This window comes from Oncorhynchus kisutch, linkage group LG10 (genome assembly GCF_002021735.2).
Source record: "Oncorhynchus kisutch isolate 150728-3 linkage group LG10, Okis_V2, whole genome shotgun sequence".
Lineage (NCBI taxonomy): Eukaryota > Metazoa > Chordata > Actinopteri > Salmoniformes > Salmonidae > Oncorhynchus > Oncorhynchus kisutch.
The window spans coordinates 14,433,922-14,448,846 of NC_034183.2; the positions used below are offsets into that span (position 1 = coordinate 14,433,922).

General features: G+C 41.8%; 1 protein-coding gene across 2 annotated transcripts; it reads left to right on the plus strand.

Moving 5' to 3' along the window:
• Positions 1 to 4,186: 4,186 nt before the first annotated feature.
• On the plus strand, positions 4,187 to 13,347 carry LOC109897459 (uncharacterized). Of its 2 annotated transcripts, XM_020491949.2 has the most exons (5): positions 4,187 to 4,372; positions 5,023 to 5,120; positions 5,252 to 5,338; positions 6,111 to 6,295; positions 9,464 to 13,347. In XM_020491949.2, the coding sequence occupies exons 2-5, from the start codon at positions 5,033 to 5,035 to the stop codon at positions 10,367 to 10,369; spliced, it is 1,266 nt and encodes a 421-aa protein (XP_020347538.1). In that variant the 5' UTR covers positions 4,187 to 4,372; positions 5,023 to 5,032; the 3' UTR covers positions 10,370 to 13,347. The 2 variants fall into 2 exon arrangements, with proteins under 2 accessions (XP_020347538.1, XP_031689030.1); XM_031833170.1 differs by having other exon boundaries at positions 4,189 to 5,120.
• Positions 13,348 to 14,925: the final 1,578 nt, after the last annotated feature.

A 14,925-nucleotide genomic window follows, 5' to 3' on the forward strand; every position in this document is an offset into this window, starting at 1 on the left:
CAACAGCAGAGCCAAACCAAAGGTCATCGCTCACGCTGCTGTGTTTTTCGCCCACTCTGTCCTGTGACACAGGCTCTCCCGCTGGGTGACCTGGCCTGTGGTGAGCCTCCCAACGCTGTGCACAGTAACATCAAAGAGCCCCTGGGAACCATGGAATATGCCTGTTCTGATCCTGACTACAGGCCTGATCAATAAACCATGGATAGCATACTCCCTGGTAGTTAGTAAGCCCACTCCCTGGTAGAGTTAGTAAGCACACTCCCTGGTAGTTAATAAGCCCACTCCCTGGTAGAGTTAGTAAGCCCACTCCCTGGTAGAGTTAGTAAGCCCACTCCCTGGTAGAGTTAGTAAGCCCACTCCCTGGTAGTTATTAAGCCCACTCCCTGGTAGAGTTAGTAAGCCCACTCCCTGGTAGAGTTAGTAATCCCACTCCCTGGTAGAGTTAGTATGCCCACTCCCTGGTAGAGTTAGTAAGCCCACTCCCTGGTAGAGTTAGTAAGCCCACTCCCTGGTAGAGTTAGTAAGCCCACTCCCTGGTAGAGTTAGTAAGCACACTCCATGGTAGAGTTAGTAAGCCCACTCCCTGGTAGAGTTAGTAAGCCCACTCCCTGGTAGAGTTAGTAAGCCCACTCCCTGGTAGAGTTAGTAAGCACACTCCATGGTAGAGTTAGTAAGCACACTCCATGGTACCAGACACATGACACCAAGAGTCATTTAGCATGAGGCAAATGGGCAGAAAACAAGCAGATGATCTGTCAATGGGACTCCATCTAATTCATAATGTGGTTGTTAGTTCTCTCTAAGCATATTGTTTGAAGTGCTTCTGGAGTCATTGTTTGCGTAAAGACCCAAGCGTCACAAGCAGGTGTTGAATAATAGGTACAGAGGAGAGCGAAAGGCCTCAGAGAGGCAGGTGTCTTGGCAACAGGCAGGCAGGGCCTTCCCTTGCCGTCTCGCGGGGTTCTTATCGACACGTATCTTGCACCTGAAAATTAAGAGCTGAGAAGCTTGAGGGGTTCTTTGAAATGTAAATGGAGCCCACCCACCTACACATCTACCCCCCCCTCCCCCCCCTCCACACCCACCCACCTACACACCTACCCACCCATTCTCTGGACGTTGTGTGTCTGTATATCAAATCAAAACAAATCAAATCAAGTTTTATTTGTCACATACACATGGTTAGCAGATGTTAATGTGAGTGTAGCGAAATGCTTGTGCTTCTAGTTCCGACAATGCAGTAATAACCAACAAGTAATCTAACTAACAATTCCAAAACTACTGTCTTATACACACAAGTGTAAGGGGATAAAGAATATGTACATAAAGATATATGAATGAGTGATGGTACAGAGCGGCATAGGCAAGATACAGTAGATGGTATCGAGTACAGTATATACATATGAGATGAGTATGTAAACAAAGTGGCATAGTTAAAGTGGCTAGTGAAGCAGGTATTACATAAAAATGCAGTAGATGCTATATAGAGTACAGTATATACATATACATATGAGATGAATAATGTAGGGTATGTAAACATTATATTAGGTAGCATTGTTTAAAGTGGCTAGTGATATATTTTACATCATTTCCCATCAATTCCCATTATTAAAGTGGCTGGAGTTGAGTCAGTGTGTTGGCAGCAGCCACTCAATATTAGTGGTGGCTGTTTAACAGTCTGATGGCCTTTAGATAGAAGCTGTTTTTCAGTCTCTCGGTCCCAGCTTTGATGCACCTGTACTGGCCCCGCCTTCTGGATGATAGCGGGGTGAACAGGCAGTGGCTCGGGTGGTTGTTGTCCTTGATGATCTTTATCCATGCATTTGTAAGTGTCCAACACTACACCAACACTTCATTCACACCGACACCACAAATGCCCTGGACATTTCACAATGGCACCTCAGTCATGATGTTTGTCAGTAAATGTGCAGTATGACACACTGCTGGACTGACTCCTCTGTCATCATGACTATGAGATATTCACCTTAAATTATAAACCTTTTGATGTTACCTATTGCATGATGCATATTAAATAGAAAGAGGCGTGTGCAGCTTACAATGCTGATATAGAAATTGCTATTGTAACGTTTTCAAGGACACAGTTACAACATCTGGCCTACTATCTCCCTATGCACCAACCTATCTAGTGAGTTCCCTATGTCCTCCATAGTCAGATGGGCTATGTCATTGAGATTCAACTATTCTATCACTATGGGCCTATGTCATAGAGATACAACTATTCTATACATATGGGCCTATGTCATGGAGATAAAACTATTTCTTCACTATGGGCCTATGTCATAGATTTTTAAAAACTATTCTATCACTATGGGCCTATGTCACAGAGATAAAACTATTCTATCCATATGGGCCTATGTCATGGATTTAAAAAACTATTCTATCACTATGGGCCTATGTCACAGAGATAAAACTATTCTATCCATATGGGTCTATGTCATGGAGATAAAACTATTCTATCACTATGGGTCTATGTCACAGAGATAAAACTATTCTATCCATATGGGTCTATGTCATGGAGATAAAACTATTATATCAGTATGGGTCTATGTCACAGAGATAAAACTATTCTATCCATATGGGTCTATGTCATGGAGATACAACTATTCTATCACTATGGGTCTATGTCACAGAGATAAAACTATTCTATCCATATGGGTCTATGTCACAGAGATAAAACTATTCTATCACTATGGGTCTATGCCACGGAGATAAAACTATTCTATCACTATGGGTCTATGCCACGGAGATAAAACTATTCTATCCATATGGGTCTATGTCATGGAGATAAAACTATTCTATCCATATGGGCCTATGTCACAGAGATAAAACTATTCTATCCATATGGGTCTATGTCATGGAGATAAAACTATTCTATCCATATGGGCCTATGCCACGGAGATAAAACTATTCTATCACTATGGGTCTATGTCACAGAGATAAAACTATTCTATCACTATGGGTCTATGTCACAGAGATAAAACTATTCTATCACTATGGGTCTATGTCACAGAGATAAAACTATTCTATCACTATGGGTCTATGTCACAGAGATAAAACTATTCTATCACTATGGGTCTATGTCACAGAGATAAAACTATTCTATCACTATGGGTCTATGTCACAGAGATAAAACTATTCTATCCATATGGGTCTATGTCATGGAGATAAAACGATTCTATCACTATGGGTCTATGTCACAGAGATAAAACTATTCTATCTCGATGGGTCTATGTCATAGAGAAAAAAGTATTCTATCACTATGGGTCTATGTCACAGAGATACAACTATTCAATCTCTATGGACTATGTGCTCAGCTGCTCTGTATGCAGCAGGGTGACATCATGTGACTAGCGTTTCCAGGATACCTGGAGTGCGGCTAAGCTGCCCAATTAAAGCTCGCCTTGAAAACCAATGCCTCATACAGTTTAAGTGATTGCTCTCAATGAGGGTTTGCTTCATGCAGATTGCAACCAGGGTATGACAAGAATTGAGAGACGACGAGAGAAAATCCAATAAAATCATAGGCTATCGCTACACAAGGTGAGTGTTTAAACCTTTTTGAATGTGAATTAGGCATAGGCATCTTAGTATCCCAGATTGTTAGCCTACAAATGATTAAGGAACAATGTGGGATAATATGATGTTCTATGGTAATTTAATGTAATGATATAACCATTTGATTATTGAAGAATATAATAATTATATGAGCCTACTCTATTGTTACACAACATTTAAGGTTGTTTTTTACTTTTTTTTGTTATCTGAATTCTTTTAAAAAACTGTCATGGACTGTCAGTCCCTTGAATCGATTGCCCAGACGAATTTGAGAGTTGCATTTCTCCAGCCCATTTATACCAAACCAATGGGACTGGATCACTATCAGACCAAGATGTCAAGATTTACATTTTAATATTCCATCAAATCAATTGATGACATTTGATACGTCTAATGCAGGCAATATTTGTTCAATTTAGTTTTTTTGTATATTCAATACAATTTTTCCTTGACAGAGTTGTCAACACAGGGGCCACAACCGACCCCATTTACCGGGGGTGTATTTATTACGGAAACCGTTTACCGTTTAACAACCAAACGGAAGCAAACAGAGAAAATTTAACGAAATGGGGCGGGACCTATTTGATTTTGTCCAATAGGAACTCTCGTTGGCCTTTTCCTCTTGGAATGGAAGGTTTTTGCAAAAAAAAAATAACAGACGAAACGTTTTGCAACAGATTCGGCATAATGATTACACCTCAGTAGAATTCCTAATCTCGTTATTGAGGTGATTTGTCTACGTGAGCTTCCGTACTGTTCATTCAGCTGAGAGCTGCAAAGAGCGAGTGGATGGGGGGTTTGTGCCATCTGGAATTTCTATCCATTTCATTCTTGTTGTATGGACATCTATGCAATAGTGTACTGTTTGTCTACATTATTTCGAATGCGCATTTATTGTGTATGTGTCTTTTGCTGATTGGCAAGCATTCATTAAACAGCGACACTGCACCAACCTTTTCTGGCTAGCTAAATTTGCTAACAGTAGCTAGCTAACTAACGTTAGCAAGCTGTGTGCATACCATAGCAGGCAGCAATATTATAATGCAACACATTAATTTAGCAGAAATATGCTATGCTAAAAATGATTTGATTAGGCTCGGTTAGTCAATGCACGGCTTGGCACACGTCCCCAGGAATCCTACCGCTAGCTGATTAACTGGCTGGTAAAAACAGCAGCGAGCCGACGGCCACCACCACAACATGAGTCAGATTAACGTTAGATGTCGGACTCTTTGAATGCTCTCTCTGCTGCTACTCCTCATCATTCATTTCAGTGGAGAATCTCTACTATGACAATTGATATATTTAGTTACTTAGGCTGTGTTGATTGATGGTTACAGATTGTCAGCAGCCATTATTAACACAGATATCGGATAGCTTTGGAAAGCTTTGAAACCCATGTTGATCATCAGAATCATCCATTAATCTGTCTGTCTTGTTCATCAGGAGGCAGAAAATGGAAACCGTGGAAAAATGGAACAAATGCCTAATATCACCTAAATTGTTGGATAGAAAAGTATTTCCCAAACAAAATGGCAAGACAGGTACTTGTTCTTCATGGGTTGCACTTTTAGTAATGTACACATAAAACAATGTTGCTTAACAAGTCATTGTGTATGAATGAATGGTAAATGAAAATACAGAACTGAAAATATAAATGTTCTTTCATTCACAGGCATGATTGTGAAGCATCTTCACAACACATTCAGACTTCAACATAGTTTACAGATACAGTCCATCAGTCGCTCAGAATGTGCCACTGGTAAGAAAATATTTGTCCTGAAACCTAGTGCCCTTTTTTATCCTGGTAATATTTCAATGTTGACAATTTTTTGAGCACTGCATCCTAAATGTTGGGGTTGGGTTTTTGATAATCTGTTTTAGTACTATGCATTAGCTACAGCATATACAGAGGGTTCATTCTTATCATAACTAATTACATTGTAACGCAGGTAAATATTCACACTGCCTTTGTCAGTCAGGGATATCTCAGTGTTAATGTTTAGCCCCTCAGCAAGCAACAATTGGTCTAATATGAAATGCTCAATTTTCTAGTACAGGGTTTCCCAAACTCGATCCTGGCCCACTCCCTGTGTAAACAGTTTGGTTTTTGCCCGAGCGCTACACAGCTGCTTCAAATAATCAAAGCTTGTTGATGAGTTGGTTATTTGAATCAGCTGTGCAGTGCTAGGGGGAAAACCAAAACGTTTACCTGGAGAGGGGACCAGGATCGAGTTTGGGAAACCCTGTACTAGTAGAACAGAAATGGCAACATTCACAGAGTGGTTGAGCTATTTATAAAACCACAGATGTGGCACTGTGACTATCCTTTTGCTTGTATGAGGTACTATGCTGTTGAGGCCTTTCTCGTAGTTTTAATTAAAATTGTAAATGAGAACTTGTTCTCAACTTGCCTACCTGGTTAAATAAAGGTGAAAAAAAAATACAAGTTCAAGAAATATTATTACAGCAAAGTTCCAGAACTTGGCAAGGCCTAATCTCTGGATGTTTTCCTACCTGTATATGTAATTCAGGCTCCTGTCCAAATTTGATGATGAGTAGGAATGAGCACCACGAGCCTCGGCCTGTCCCTGTTGCCCTCACCCCCCAGCTTGTCCCAAGGGCCCACCGGCCCCTCTGCCTCTCCGTCTCCTCAGATAGCAATGGCCGCTTCAAAGCTCTGGAGACCCAAGAGTGGAAGAACAATCTCAAAGCCCAGGTATGTCTGTCTACTAGGCCTATACTGATGGGCTTCCCCATCAGTTGGACCAGAGCTAGCCCTTGATTATGAGTTTTTTGAGAGCTAGACCAGAGCTAGCTAAAAAGCTAGCTATAGTGCAATCAGGAACTATTCAGACCCCTTTACTTTTTTCCACATTTTGTTATGTTACAGCCTTATTCTAAAAATGTGTGAATAGTTTTTTCCCCTTATCAATCTATACACAATACCCCATAATGACAAAGCAAAATAGTTTTTTATAAATTTTTGCAAATTAATATACACAATGAAAATAATATCACATTTACGTAAGTATTCAGACCCTTTAGTCAGTACTTTGTTGAAGCACATTTGGCAGTGATTATAGCCTTGAGTCTTCTTGGGTATGACGCTACAAGCTTCGCACACCTGTATTTGGGGAGTTCCTTCCATTCTTCTCTGCAGATCCTCTTAAGCTCTGTCAGGTTAGATGGAGAGCGTCGCTGCACAGCTATTTTCAGTTCTCTAGAGATTTTGGATCGGGTTAATGTCCGGGCTCTGGCTGGGCCACTCAAAGACATTTAGAGACTTGTCCCGAAGCCACTCCAGCATTGTCTTGGCTGTGTGCTTAGGTCGTTGTCCTGTTGGAAGGTGAACCTTCACTTCAGTCTGAGGTCCTGAGCACTCTGGGGCAGGTTTTCATCAAGGATCTCTCTGTGCTTTGCTCTGTTCATCTTTCCCTCGATCATGACTAGTCTCCCAGTTCCTGCCACTGAAAAACAACCCCACAGCATGATGCTGCCACCATCATGCTTCACTGTAGGGAGAGTGAAAGGTTTCCTCCAGATGTGACACTTGGCATTCAGGCCAAAGAGTTCCATCTTGGACCAGAGCATCTTGAGTCATTTCTTTGCCTTTTGACAAACTCCAAGAGGACTGTCCTGCCTTTTGCTGAGGACTGGCTTCTGTCTGGCGACTCTACGATAAAGGCCTGATTGGTGGAGTGCTGCAGAGGTGGGAGAACCTTTTCAGAAGGACATCCATCTCCACAGAGTAACTCTAGAGCTCTGTCAGTGACCATCGGGTTGTTGGTCACCTCCCTGACCAAGGCCCTTCTCCCCCGATTGCTCAGTTTGGCGGCCAGCTCTAAGAAGAGTCTTGGTTGTTCCAAACTATTTCCATTTCAGAATGATGGAGGCCACTGTGTTCTTGGGGACTTTCAATGCTGCAGACATGTTTTGGTACACTTCCCCAGATCTGTGCCTCGACACAATCCTGTCTCTGATCTCTACGGACAATTCCTTCGACCTCATGGCTTGGTTTTCGCTCTGACATTCACTGTCAATTGATGGACCTTATATAGACAGGTGTGTGCCTTTCCAAATTATATCCAATCAATTGAATTTACCTCAGGTGGATTCCAAGTTGTAGAAACATCTCAAGGATGATCAGTAGAAACAGGATGGACCTGAGCTCAATTTTGAGTCTCATGGCAAAGGGTCTGAATACTTATGTAAATAAGTTATTTCTGTTTTATATTTGTAATACATTTACAAAAATTTCCACAAACCTGTTTCCGCTTTGCATTTATGGTATATTGTGTGTAGATTGAGGAGGAAAAACTATTATTTAATCAATTTTAGAGCAAGGCTGTAATGTAACAAGATGTGGAAAAAGTCAATGGGTCTGAATACTTCCCGAATGCACTGTACCAGAAATAATATAACACGTCTTACATTTTCGTAGATAATAAATCCAATGTGAAACATGAAATCTATAGTGTCCTTAACTAGCATTAAAAAAGGTAATGCATTGTTCTCTACACTAAACAAAAATATAAATCCCACATGAAAAGTATTGGTCCCATGTTTCATGGGCTGAAATAAAAGATACCAGAACATTTCCATACACACAGTGCTTATTTCTCTAAAATTTTGTCCACAAATATGTTTACATCCATGTTAGTGAGCATTTCTACATTGCCAAGGTAATCCATCCACCTGACAGATGTGGCATATCAAGAAGCTGATTAAACAGCATGATCATTACGCAGGTGCACCTTGTGCTGGGGACAATAAAAGACCACTCTAAAATTTGCTGTTTTGTCAGACAACACAATGCCACAGATGTCTCACGTTTTGAGGGAGTGTGTAATTGGGATGCTGACTGCAGGAATGTCCACCGGAGCTGTTGCCAGAGAATACAGTTTTAATTTCTCTACCATAATGTTGTTTTGGAGAATTTGTCCGTACGTCCAACTGGCCTCACAACCCTCGTGTAACCATGCCAGCCATGGACCTCCACATCAGGCTTCTTCACCTGCAGGATCGTCTGAAACCAGCCATCCGGACAGCTGATGAAACTGTGACCTGACTGCAGTTGGGGGTCGTAACCGACTTCAGTGGGCAAATTCTCACCTTCGATGGCCACTGGCACACTAAAGAAGTGTGCTCTTCACAGATAAATTCTGGTTTCAACTATACTGGGAAGATGGCAGGCAGCGTCTATATAGCATCGTGTTGGCGAGCGGTTGGCTGATGACGTAGTGAACAGAGTGCCCCATGGTGACAGAGTGCCTGTATTCCAGCCATGTGAAATCCTTAGATCAGGGCCTAATGCATTTATTTAAATTGACTGATTTCCTTATGTACTGTAACTCATTAAAATCTTTGACATGGTTGCGTTTTATGTTTTTGTTCAGTGTAAAATCTCTCCCTACCTTCTGAATGACGCCTGTAACATCAGTAGCTACAGTAGACTATGCTTCGGGGGAAGGGTCAGATACCCTACACATGCACACACACTGGCAAAGATTTCCAGCTGGCAGGCAGACACTGGAATTAGTTTCTGAGTTGACAGTGAGGGCTTTGCATAGGCGCTTAGTTTTTTTTGTGGGACTGGAAAAAAATGTCCGGAATGTTAAATAATGTTAACCGGTTCCCATGCTTTAAAAAAATAATGGCTCTGTTCCAGAACAATGTAGATCACATTTGTTGTCAGTTCTGGTTCTGTTCCTCTAAAATAAATTACCTTTTCGTTTCCAACCCCTCATTGTTACTAGTATTTTAATGTATTGCTGACATCCCAAAATGAATTTCTTTGAAAAAATCTGTGTCCTATCTTTTGGTATGGTGCCCTACTTCAGTATGCTTTGTGTGTGTGTTTGATGTTGTTTGTGTCTCACTTCAGATGGAGCAGGCCCACAGTGCAGGAGCAGCCAGCAGCACAGGCTCCCTGGAGAGGGCCTCATTGTTTTGTGCCTCTGGTTCCACCACAGCCTCCAGCTCTGGCCTATCCAGCCCTGTGGAGAACCTCACCAAGAGCAAGTCCTCCAGCCGCTTCTCCCTATTTTCCCCTCCCTGGAACAGTAGCTCAGAGTCCGACTCCAACCCCCCCTCCCGCTCCGGCTCCAAGAAGCTGCGTAACTACAGCATGAGAGCTGCCACAGGTCCGGCCGGGGTGGGGTCAGTGGGCAGGGCGGGTCCACCAGACACCCCAGACACGCCCAAACAGAACGTCCCGGAACACTTCCAGTACTCTGAGCCTGTCATCTCCAAGGTGACGGACTACATCTTCGTGGGCAACCTGAACGCAGCGTACAACGGGCGCACGCTGTGTCGCAACAATATTGACAGCATCATCGACATGAGCAGCATGCCAGGGGACTCCGGCCCAAGTCTCAGCCTTATCCCCTGCACCTGCTCCCGAGGAGCCCGCCACAGCTGGTCCCGCCTCAAGGTGGACATCTGTGATGTCCCAGACGCACTGGGCGAGGGAAGCCCCGCCCTGAAGCAGCACTGCTTCGAGGACATCAACGAGTGCATCGAGGCTTCCACAGAAAAAAGGAAACGAGTGCTGGTCCACTGCCGTGACGGGTACTCCCTGGCTCCGACCTGTATCATCCAGTACCTCATGGTGAAGCAGAATATGCGGCTGATCTCGGCTTATGAGCTGCTGAGGGCCAAGTACCCCGTTAACATCAGGGAGTGTCACCAGAATGTGCTGGTGAGCCTGGAGAGAGCTCTGCGGCCTGGAGGCAACGTGGACCCAGAGTGCTTCAAGCAGGCTATCTCAAGGAAAGTGGCCTGGACCTGACCTGGCTCCTCCCCTTCCACTCCCCATTCCCTGTAGTTTGGCCCTCTTTATTTTTCTAATCTAACCCGTGGCATTCAATGGATATTTTTCTATGGACAATTTTTGAAAGGCAGCTTTACTTTCTGTCATAGTCAACTGGATATGGAGATGTTGCCACTAACAGTGAGCTTCAAAAGTATTGGGACAGTGACACATTTTTTAATGTTTTGGCTCTGTACTTCAGCCCTTTGGATTTGAAATGATACGATGACTGAGGTTAAAGTACAGACTGTCAGCTTTAATTTGAGGGTATTTTCATCCATATCTGGTGAACCATTGTAGAAGTGTTTAGAAACCATATTCTATTCTTATTTACAATAAAAGTGACTCCAAAATCACACTACACATTATTTACCATTAATTTCTATTGAGCACAAAATAATTTGAAACACCACCAAAGCAAATGCCTCTAACAAGTTTGTAGAGTCTCACAAGCTTGATGTAATCTTTGCGTGCTAGGAATATGGGACCAAATACTACACTTTTGACCAGTTTAATACAAATATAAGTGAATTTGTCCCAATACTTTTAGTACAGCACTTTTTGCACATACCTTCTTAACGGTTCACCGGATATGGATGAAAATACCCTCAAATTCTGTCTGCACTTTAACCTCAGTCATCGTATCATTTCAAATCCAAAGTGCTGAAGTACAGAGCCAAAACGACAACAAATGTCAGTCCCAATACTTTTGAAACTCAATGTACTTGTGACGCATCAAAATGCTTGTGAAAATGTAAATGCAAGTTGATGTATTTGTCCTCTTCTGAGCCCGTGAATTTGACTTTGATGTTTCTCCATAAGCGATTAGATGTTTTACTCTTTACATCTGCTAGATATGGAAAATGTTTCATTCTAGACGGTGACTTCAGGCTGAATAAGCCCTGTGCTACCTTGGTTTTATTGTGGTTGTGTTTTTATTTCAGGGGAATTTGAATGGGAGTTCTCAGGAGAACTAATGATGATGTCATTCCAATATAGCTGCAAACACTGCTGATCTAATCTGAAAGCTCTGTGTGAATAATGGAGGATGTCACTGCTCTCTTGGATCTACATCGGCCAACCACAGGAGCAGATCATTACTGTACTTTATCAGCGACATGCAGGGTACTTTGCACATGGATGCCGATTTGTTGTTGTTGTAAATCCCTCCCTCACACCTCAATTGGTCTGTGACCCTCCTGCCACAGACAGACATAACAATGTGGTAGCCTCCTCAAGACATTTTCCATTATGGTTCAGAAGACCAGGTGGAAGACAATGATTTATCATAGATCATCCTCTATGAGGAAAACTACCTTACATGACGTTCCCTATCACTTTAACTCACCGTTGGTAACATTTGCTGTGCTACTTCTTGGAAACTGTGGCTTTGTAATTTCAGCTGTTGTGTATGCAATGAAAATGGATGGTCAGTATCTATCTCTCTGGAATGTCAGTATTAGTATATTATAAATCAGACTGAATGGTGATTCAGTGTTGTACTGCGGGAAATTCTATTGCACTACCTAAAAAGGTTCTCCAGAAATGCACAGTTTGATGGGTATTAGTAAGCTGACATGAATTTCAACACCAGTTAACTTTTTTATTGTCATTGTTCTGTGGTATGGAAATGTATTTTTAAAATTATTGTTTTGAAGACTTTGTGCTCTAGTGTTCGATTCAGTTAATTTGGTCCCAATACTTTTCCCTTAAAGGGACAGTTTGTTCAAAAGTAATATTTCAATTATTTGACTTATCTTGGAAGTAGTCATAGACCAGTAGTGACTACGTCTAGGATTAGGGGTTCATTATTTTGCTTCAGCCACAACAGGCTAAATGTTAACATTCTCTACCTCAACACAAGGGTTGAATGTTGCCCACCTTTAGAACTGTCTGAATTGCAAAATCAACTCAAATTAACATAACATTGGAAAGCAAAACTTCATCTCCAGGGAGTTGTGTAGAGGCTCATATGATTTAGAAAATAGTTACATTTCTGTAAAAAAAAAAAAAAAAGATGGCTTGCTACAGTAATTTATCATATTCATAAAATGCCACTGATCCAATGTTATTGTAGTATGATTATGATCATTAACCACTTTTATCTGACAGATTTAATATTAGAAATGCTTATTTTTGTCAGCAGTGGTTGTAGTACATGTTTGTTGTTCTGTGACCAGTATGGGTGGAATGGAAGCTTCAGTACATGAGTATGGTGCCTTTGCTTGAATTTGTCTTGTGCGACTGTACAGTGACACTTGCACACTTTGTATGCAGTTGTTGGGCATTGATAAACATTTTTCTACTTTAAAATGTTGCCTATTGATGCTGTCAATGTTTTTAATTGGAATACATGACGTAAGGATCTTATGAAAGAATACAGTTATGTGAATTGGTTATTGCTGTAACATGTTTTGGTGGTCAGTGAGTGCACAGTCTTATGTACTATGCGAAATGTGGCTGTGACCATTCATCAATGATGTGATCAGGGTTACAGAATGACCCTAACTTTCCCAAAATTCCAAGGTGTTCCAGAAATCCTTTTTGGAGGATTCAGGATTTTCTGTGTATTTCTACCTGATTCCTGGAATCTATCAACTGGGATTTCTGGAAAACCTGGGAATTTTTAAACTCTAGATGTGATGATTCAACATTTTGTGCACTTCTGCACCCCATACAATTTAGGCCATAGACGGATGTTTTAACATTTTCATGGTGAATATACTATATTTAAAAAATAAACGGTTATAGAAGGTTTATTTGACCCTTGTGATGGTGTCTTTGGGTCGTCTCTCAACTTTGGTTTGGTTTTAAAACTTGTTCTCAGGTGAACTGTATAATGGCCCAGAATGTTTTGACTGAACTGTATATGAAACCAGAATGTGTGAAGCTACGCATTTCCTGTCGAGTTTTTGGTAGGTGTACATATTAAAAAAAGACGTTACATCATTGCCATATGTATATTGTTTGACCGGATTATTCTGTATAGAAACGTAAACAAAGTTGAGTCTTCGTGTTCTCAGGGTTCTATTCATTAGTGTATACCATAGCAAATGTTGCAAAACTTTTTGCAACAAAAATAAGTTTCTTATCAGCTCAGGTTCAGGTAGTCCATCCCCATTTCTGTCTGTTTTCTTCCGTTTGATGACTAGTGAATTAACACAAAGCTAATCTTGGATTCCCCACATCAATATCAGTCGTGATGTGAACAAGTGCACTCGGGGAGGGCGGAAAGGGTAGAGAATCATAGGAAAATGGGGGTTTCAAGGTTTGATTTCGAGCATCAGGAAACTATTATTCTGCTCTCTGAAGAGGAGACACATACACACAAAATACCCTATGCATAATAAGGAGCCAGGCTCCAGTTTTAAAATAATCAGCTTTAAACATACACATTCGTGAAGAAATTACATCTTGACGACATCAGACATTCCTGCAGAGGGTGAGGGGGGGCTTGCTGACCCTGACCCCATCACAGTATTATTAGCCTTATTCCACACACAGGGCTAAACACACTGCTGCTGTGGCCTGTCTGTCACCAGCCTCCATGACTTCTATGACCTGCACGACTTCAGCTTTCCCTTCCTTTATTCCATCGCCCTGCCCCTCTTCTGGCTCTCACTGGTCCTTAAGTACTACATATCCCCACAGTTTGCCTCTCCCCTCCCATCTCCCCCATTCCCAGGCTGCTGTATTCACTTACCCACCTGTCCAACCCATTAGTGATGTGACGTCTGCAAAGAGCCTTTTTCATGCGATCGGGCCTTTGATATCATTCCAGCCCTTTGCCCATTGTAACACAGTGTTAGATTTAATGTAGTCTGGCTGTCTGGAAGAAACAGCTCTTCAGCTAACGTCATACAATGAATCATACCATACTGTATATGGCACTAAATTAAACATTCATATTCAGTGGCCGATATTACATATCATATTATTACTAAAACAAACATTCTTCTGTTTAGTATAAACACTTTTTCTCAGTGCTATGGTGACCGCCACCTCAACCTGATATGTTCTGGAAGAAATGCCAAAGCATGATGCTGGTATATATTGATTCTCCTCTAACACGTCACCATTAACTGCTCACTGATTCTCTAAAGTAGCTTGCGCTGTGCTGTTGTTACTTCTGGTTAATTATACAAGTCCATTGGTCATTTCATGTACAGCTTCCTGAATAGTCTTCACTGTGCAGCCAAAACAAATTCCCTGGACCGTTCTCACACCGGCTGCCTCCTTTACTTTCATCACTGAGCATTCACTCCTTCTTTTCTTCAGCCTGCTCAAACTGGTGGTGGTATCACACTGCCACTTCTCTGTAGAACTCTTTCTGAATGGTCATCTCCCTATCAAACGCACTAACAACCCTAGCCCTGTCTCTCAGTTCTTCACACTTTCTGAATGGTCATCTCCCTATCAAACGCACTAACAACCCTAGCCCTGTCTCTCAGTTCTTCACACTTTCTGAATGGTCATCTCCCTATCAAACGCACCAACAACCCTAGCCCTGTCTCTCAGTTCTTCACACTTTCTGA

Bases quoted from the DNA above. Each gene is read 5' to 3' on its own strand.
- LOC109897459 (XM_020491949.2), top strand. From the start codon at position 5,033: ATGGAAACCGTGGAAAAATGGAACAAATGCCTAATATCACCTAAATTG. The intron at 5,121-5,251 runs GTACTTGTTCTT...TTTCATTCACAG, and splicing joins CAAACAAAATGGCAAGACAG to GCATGATTGTGAAGCATCTT. The intron at 6,296-9,463 runs GTATGTCTGTCT...GTCTCACTTCAG, and splicing joins AGAACAATCTCAAAGCCCAG to ATGGAGCAGGCCCACAGTGC.